The sequence below is a fragment of the Nanorana parkeri genome, unplaced genomic scaffold (genome assembly GCF_000935625.1).
Source record: "Nanorana parkeri isolate BGI_ZX_2015 unplaced genomic scaffold, ASM93562v1 scaffold94, whole genome shotgun sequence".
Taxonomy (NCBI): Eukaryota; Metazoa; Chordata; class Amphibia; order Anura; family Dicroglossidae; genus Nanorana; species Nanorana parkeri.
In genome coordinates, this window is record NW_017306362.1 from 1271819 (window position 1) to 1278984 (window position 7166).

Below are 7166 nucleotides of genomic sequence, written 5' to 3' on the forward strand. Positions count from 1 at the left end.
GATCGATAGAGCTGACCTGTGACAGCTTCTTTGTCACAGGCCGGCTCTAAACATGAGGATGAGTGGAAATCACTCACCTCATAGTTCCCCTTTAAGTTAAGCATACATCCCCATGGACATGGTTTTAATATAATTTAGAAAGTATGTAAAGCCATTCTTTGTTTTGTGTAGAGTAGGGGAGGTTTAGGGTTAGGGTTAGGGAAGGGTTAGAACCTCAGGTTTTTATTGATTGGGTTGTAGGAGGAAGAGAACATCAAAAAGAACAAATCAATGAGGAGGTTTGGTGCAAAGGATCCTCTTTTATTATATGTTTGTATCCAACGTGTTTTGAGGGTAACAGAATTCCACTTTTTCGAGGCTTGGATGTAAAGGAGAGTTCTTGACTCAACCTATAAAAAAAGATGATCCTTGGCACCTAATCAGCTCATCTATACATCCTATGTGTTGCTCTTTCCTTCTCCACCTCAAGCCTTAACCCAAAGTCCCTCAACGGTTCAGGAGGAGCCGAACAACTACACCAACATCATTAAACCAACAAGGCTCCACACCATAAGGATCTAAGAAGTTTCTCAGATCTAGTACTGCACTCTTGACCAAAAACCCTTCTAGGTTTTTTTTTGCCATCTGTGTCGTCACCAGGGGGATTCATCCCCTTGTTTGTCCTGGTGATCATTGTCACCAGGGCCACAAGGGAGGACACTTGTTCTGGTGATAACTCGATAAGAGGGGAATACGTGTAATTAGAATTCTCACTATCTAACACTGATTTCATCTTCTTGCATATAGAACGTTCCTTCGATACACTTGAAAAATAAAATTTTGATACTTGAGCCTTATTATTGATGAGATACATTGAAATTTATTGTACTCATATTGACATGGGTGCAGGAAGGCATCAGTGATACTTAAGCTGTGGGCTCTTCCAACACGTTCTTGACATTTGCCACAGGGTGGTCAGGAACCTGGAGATATGCCTGACACTTAAAGTCTAAAGCCTTATTGGTATTGTTGCTCTTATGCATAGTGCTGGACAGGAAGCGAGGAGCTACACCATATCGGGGGGCCATGAACGCAGAGGTTGGCGGATTCCTATAAGAGGCTGAATAGACACTTCTCAGTTCTTCTGAAGGCTTTCCCCAGAGTTTCTGCTTTTCTTGTAACAGACCGAAGTTGGTTGGCGGTTCTGCAATAGAAAAGGGTGTTATTTAAACTCCATTTATCTGTGCCCTGCAGTACAACTCTAGTTGCATATTCATTTGGCAATCATTGCATTTATTTTGTAATACAACTAGCATAAATGCTTAAATCTGTCTTTATATTAGACTCCTGTAATCCGCAGTACAGCAGGACTCAGTTTCACTTATGGAACATGTTTGCAGGAAAGGAGAGGCATATATTGGCATGCTGATGCTCCTCATTGGTCAATCAGAATATTGAGATGGGTCTTCCTTATTAGGGTTGGGCTCGATGTTGGAGCCGAACGTTAGTCACTGGTTGCCAGGAGCACAGTGGGATGCTGCCCAGATCATTCCAGGTAAGAGCTGAGTGGGGAGATATGTATGGCCCTTACACATCTCCCTGCCCAGCTCTTAGCAACCTGAGATGCTTTGGATGGAAAGAGGGTGGCTGGCACACTGCAAACACTGTGTAGCAGAGCGGTCATGTTGCTCTGCATGTTGTCCCCCCCATGTGACCCATAGAGATGCAGTCTGAGGCAGCAGCCACAAGCTGCCTCATTGTAAGGATAGCCCTGCCTGTAGTGTCTCAAAAATAGCAATAATTTATTTATTTATTACAGGTATTTATATAGTGCCGACAATTTACGCAGTGTTTTACACAGTGCACAGTGCAATTAACCTTCCAGCATGTCTTTGGAGTGTGGGAGGAAACCAGAGTATCCAGAGGAAACCCACGCAAGCACAGGGTCACCATGCAAACTCCTTATAGATAGTGACCTGGCCGGTATTTGAACCAAGGACCCCCCAGTGCTACAAGGCAGAAGCGCTAACACATTTATCAATTTAACACAAAGGCATTCATGCTATAAACCTTTTAACTATTAATAATGGTAATAATAATAAAAAATCTAGTATATAATGCACAAATACAGTATATTTTATTAAATACATTTGGAAAAAAGGAGAATCAAAACAATGAACAATTAATATTCACCTCTAAGAGGAAAGTCGGATCTCTCTGGAAGCCAGGCTAAGGTGTTACTATTCCAGCTGCGGAGAGGAGGCAATGTAGAGTTTCCGTGTCTTATGTAATGGTCATCATACTGCGACACTAGATGCCTAGATCGGGGTTCTGCCTGGTGGGAAAGTACATGTTGCTTTGGTAAACCCTATAAAGAAATGCAACAGGGAAGAAAACTATGTAAGGGAAATGTCTATTGTTGTTATAAATATTTGTTTTATAAATAAAACATTTCAAAGGTATTCCAATAAATATCTAAAAAATTGAGGGCTATTGTGGTATTAAATACATTTGATGTTGTTTGCAGAGCTCAATAACTGCAGCTCAAACGGCACAGAGTTGAATAAGCCGGGAAATGGTTTAACCCCCGCCCCCCCTCCCCATCTGCTCGGTTCATACAGGGATTCAGGGCTGGTTCACACCAGCCCCAGTGCGTTACGGCACAATTCGGTGCCGGAGCGCACTGGAACGTAACTCGGCAGGCTCACTGCGTTCTGGGGTGGGAGGGGGCGTGACGGTGCATTGAATTTAATAGCACCGCAGCCACGCCCCCCACGGCCGCAGTGCGATCACCCGCAGCATTTTTTTCTGATTGAGACAGATCCGGAGCACAGGCATTGACAACGCACTGTGTCTGGTGTGAACGGGCCCTAAGGGTTTGTGCGAGAATTTATATAAATACTTTGCAGGGTAATATACAGTATATTTGATCTGGATTTATTATTGGGAAAAAAAAATGAGCATTTAATACTACATTAAATCTGATTGGTGTGGGGCGTGGCGGGCAGTTCAAATAAGAGTACAAAACACAAAAAGAATCCCCAGCACACTTGCTAGTTAGCCTGCACCAAAAGTCTTTGTTCCAGGCTAGTTGGGATTCTTTTTGTGTTTTGTAATGCTGTAAGCCTTCCCATGTGCACCTTGCTATAAAGGCTGGTTATAAATGTATGCAGTTGCCATTTGTTGCCAGTTCAAATAAGAGACACATTGATAACAGGCCTATAATATGCAACTGATATTACAATGTAACAATGTTGTATTACCACAGGATGGCACCATAAAGTCAGATAGTTTACTTTTTGCTTTCTTGATTCATAGGGGCATGTGCATAAAAAATGAATGTATCTCAGACGTACTTAATTTGCTGAAAAATACAGTAATGGCAGAAGCAGAGGGTTAGTGATTAGGAAAAGAGGACTTATGACTACAATCCTTATTTGTTGGGTGTGGACTATGTGGCAAATGTGAATGGTGAAGAGCAGGAACTGGAGAATATTTAAAAGTGAACAAGACAGAGAAATGCTGTTTTACAATTTTACTATTAAACGTATGTGGTCACCAATCCAAATGATTAAGCTCAGGTGTTTCCAGTGAAGGGTATTATTAATACCACAGCATACAAAGACATTTGAGACAATTGTTTGCTTCCGTCTTTATAAAACAGTTTGGGAACCTTTTCTGTTCCAGCATGACTGTGCCGCTGTGTACAAAACCAGCTCCATAAAGACATGTGTTTGTGTTTGTGTGTGGTGTGCCCTGACCTCAACCGTACTCAACACCTTTGGGATGACAAACCAGATCTACTTGTTCAGCATGAGTACCTGACCTCACAATTTTTTATTTTTTTGGCTGAATGACAGAAGTTCCTACAAACACATTCCAAAATCTTGTGGACAGACTTCCCATGAAAGTGGAGGCTGTTGTAACCACAAAGGGGTGGCAAATCTATATGTGGCACAGTGGTGTGCTTCTGTTTTGCAGCACTGGGGGTCCCTGGTTTGAATCCTGACCAGGTCACTATCTGCAAGGAGTTTGCATGTTCTCTCTGTGCTTGCATAGGTGTCTTCCCACACACCAAAGACATGCTGGTAGGTTAGTTGGCTCCTGTCTAAATTGGCCCTCCTGTGTATGCATTTGAGATAGGGATTTTAGATTGTAAGCTCCTTGACGGTAGCGACTGGTGTGAATGTGTACTGTGTAAATTGTCAGCTCTATTTAAATACCAATGAATATTCATTTACATGGTTTTAGAGGGGGATGTGTAAGGGATGTGAAGGTCAGGCATCCACAAATGTTTGACCATATAGTGTACTATGAATGCTACTGGGACATGGATTTCCTACTGAAGAATGGGAAATCAAGATGCTCCAAGAAACAAACATAGGTAAATGCAAGCTTTATAAATACAGCATATCTTCCCGCAGCAGTGATTGGTTGGTGAATGTGAATCGGGCTCTTACTGTGCAATGTCCAGAAACAGCCAGGACCATGGAAGGGCAGAGCTAATTGCCAGAAAGTGGAGGGTCTTTGCAGGTCTGCATAAGTCCCCCAAAAACATTCAGTCGCTCACTATCCATCCAAAATAGAATATCCATTAGGGCTTGTTCACACCAAATGCAGTGCGTTCCAGAGCAGTAGCTGCTGGAACGCACCACAATTGCTCACAAAACTTCCCCCTGTTTTCTGGGGCGGGAGGGGGTTGTGGAGGTGCATTGAATTCAATGGCACCGCTTCCACGCCCCCCGCCCGCAAAGCGATCGTACGCGTGGCAAAACTTTGCCTGCGTTCCGTTCCACTGCAAACGCAAAAAAATAGAGCAAGCAGCATTTTTTGCGTTTGCAGTGGAGCGGAACGCAGGCAAAGTTTTGCCACACATCCGATCGCACTGCGGGTGGGGGTGTGTGGAAGCAATGCCATTGGCTTCAAAGCACCGCCATGCCCCCTCCCGCCCCAGAACGCAGGGGGAAGTTCTGTGAGGGATTGCGGTGCGTTCCAGCAGCTACCGTTCTGGAACGCACCGCATTCGGTGTGAACAAGCCCTTAGGGTGGACTGAGCTATTTATTGAGAACCTGTAACACTCACCTCCATTCTTTTCAAATAATATCTTCTCTGATTCCGGTCAGGTTTACTGTCCGGGAACCGAAGAAAGTCAATTTCATAGCAGCTGCTGGATGTCGGGAGGACACGTCTTTTAAACTGAAGAAGATAATAAAAGAAAGCACATTAGGGCAGAGATGGCTGTAGAGTAAAACGTTGTGTAGGACGTAATACCGCTATTTAAAGGCCACCGATTACAATCATGGGCAATAATCGTTAGCTCCAGAGTTATAGGAGGCGGAAGTTTTGTTTAACTATCTAACGCCGCTTGAGCACGTCTAACTGTAAACCTATTTTCTTAAGGGAATCCTTATAGTGTATCTGTCACAGATCAGAAGCAAAGTCGATCTGCTACTTGTGGTTCTTTCACCATGTGGTCTCTCCTACCTTGCAACAGACTTCTGTGATCCACAGAAAGGGGAGGTATGGGTGTCAGTGAATTTCATTAGGTATAGCACCTGCATGGCCAGTCCCTGCCCAGCGCCAATCCACCTTAGTAACTAAATAGCTTGAGCAATTGGTTTATTTGGCACTATTTGTTTATTTTTATGTCCAAAGTGCATTACTTTGCATTTATCGACATTAAACCTCATCTGCCGTAGTATTGCCTACTCCCCTATTTTATCCAGGTCCTCCTGCAATGTTATATTGTCCCGATCTGTTTCTAGTACCCTCCCTATTTTTGTATCATCTGCAAACATGGAAACATGGCTATTTATTCCCTCCCCGATGTCATTAATGAATAGGTTGAACAATATGGGACCCAGAACAGATCCTTGAGGCACACCGCTCATTACACTAGCCCAGTCTGAAAAGGTGCCATTTACAGATACTCTCTGGACACGTTCCCGTAGCCAGTTCTCTATCCACGTACACACCACCTCATCTATGCCCACAGCCCTCAGCTTGTGAAGTAAGCACTTGTGTGGTACCGTATCAAAAGCCTTTGAGAAATCCAGGTATACCACATCTACCGGCCTCCCTCCGTCCATATCTCTGCTTACCCCCTCATAAAAAGTTAGCAAGTTAGTCAGGCAGGAACGGTCTTTCCTGAACCCATGCTGATTGTCATTAACTATGCCCTTATCCTTAACAAATTTTACCAAATAGTCCTTAATTATACCTTAACTGTTATACCATAACAGTTTACAAACTACCGATGTTAGACTGACCGGCCTATAGTTCCCTGGTTGGCATCTAGCCCCCTTTTTGAATATTGGAACTACCGTAGCCCTCCGTAGCCCTCCGTAGAGACACTAAAACTGTGCGAACAGCAAAGAAGGGTAAAACTTAAATGAGCCTGTTATAACCACAAAGGAGGGTGGGTGGGAGAGAGAAAATCTGTATGTGGCACAGTGGTTAGAGCTTCTGCTTTGCCTTAGATTGTAAGCTCCTTGAAGGCAGGGACTGATGTGAATGTGCACTGTGTAAACTGTCGGCGTTATATAAATACCAATAATAAAATACACAGATATATTTCATTTGCTGTTAGATGGGGGTCAATGTGAGTCCTCTGTATTGCAGGGACAGAATAGAGGACATTTGTGCTTTCTGTTCCTGACCTGCAGACATTGAATTCAGCGTGCGATGCAAGGACGGTACCTTTTTCCTCTCTTCTTCCCAGTTTCCAATCAGCACTTGGTTGGAGTATTTCTGTTCTATCCTCCAGCCCGGCAGACACCATTTGTTCATCCCGTCTGTATACGCAGCCATAGTAAGGTGACCCCGGCTCGGGTTGTCCTGTGTTTGGGATGAGTGTTAGCAGACGGGTGTGTAGTTACTGGCTGATCACATCTCACTGCTCATACTGCAGCCACAGCACTGTTTACTGCTGCCACGGCAACCATCACAGTGACAGCTCCATTTCCAGCCTGTGGACGACGTCGCCCTGCAAGCATCACAATGTTCCTTTATTTCAACTATGTTGTTTATTTTAAAGTGGAACTCCAGTCAATCTTAAAAAAAATATATTCTCATTTTATTCTAGGGGAGAAAATATAGAAAAGACTCTGACATGATCCTCGATCCTTTTTGGCTGATAGACCGGTCCCCGCAGCCTCTTCTCCCCCAAGCTCCGGCGGTCTAAGGA

The 7166-nt window shown here is 43.8% G+C and overlaps 1 protein-coding gene across 1 annotated transcript; it reads right to left on the reverse strand.

The window, feature by feature from the left end:
• Positions 1–873: 873 nt before the first annotated feature.
• Positions 874–6884, reverse strand: CUNH1orf158 (chromosome unknown C1orf158 homolog). Its single transcript, XM_018552656.1, has 4 exons — positions 6680–6884; positions 5063–5176; positions 2173–2347; positions 874–1183 (listed from the first exon to the last, which is right to left on the reverse strand). Exons 1-4 carry the CDS (start codon positions 6788–6790, stop codon positions 906–908), a joined length of 678 nt encoding a protein of 225 aa, XP_018408158.1. The 5' UTR covers positions 6791–6884; the 3' UTR covers positions 874–905.
• Positions 6885–7166: the final 282 nt, after the last annotated feature.

Excerpts from the sequence above, each read along its gene's own strand:
- CUNH1orf158 (XM_018552656.1), bottom strand. The coding sequence starts at position 6,790 with ATGGCTGCGTATACAGACGGGATGAACAAATGGTGTCTGCCGGGCTGG. Across the intron at positions 5,177-6,679 it reads GGGAAGAAGAGAGGAAAAAG|TTTAAAAGACGTGTCCTCCC; the intron begins GTACCGTCCTTG and ends TATCTTCTTCAG. Across the intron at positions 2,348-5,062 it reads ATTATTTGAAAAGAATGGAG|GGTTTACCAAAGCAACATGT; the intron begins GTGAGTGTTACA and ends ATTTCTTTATAG.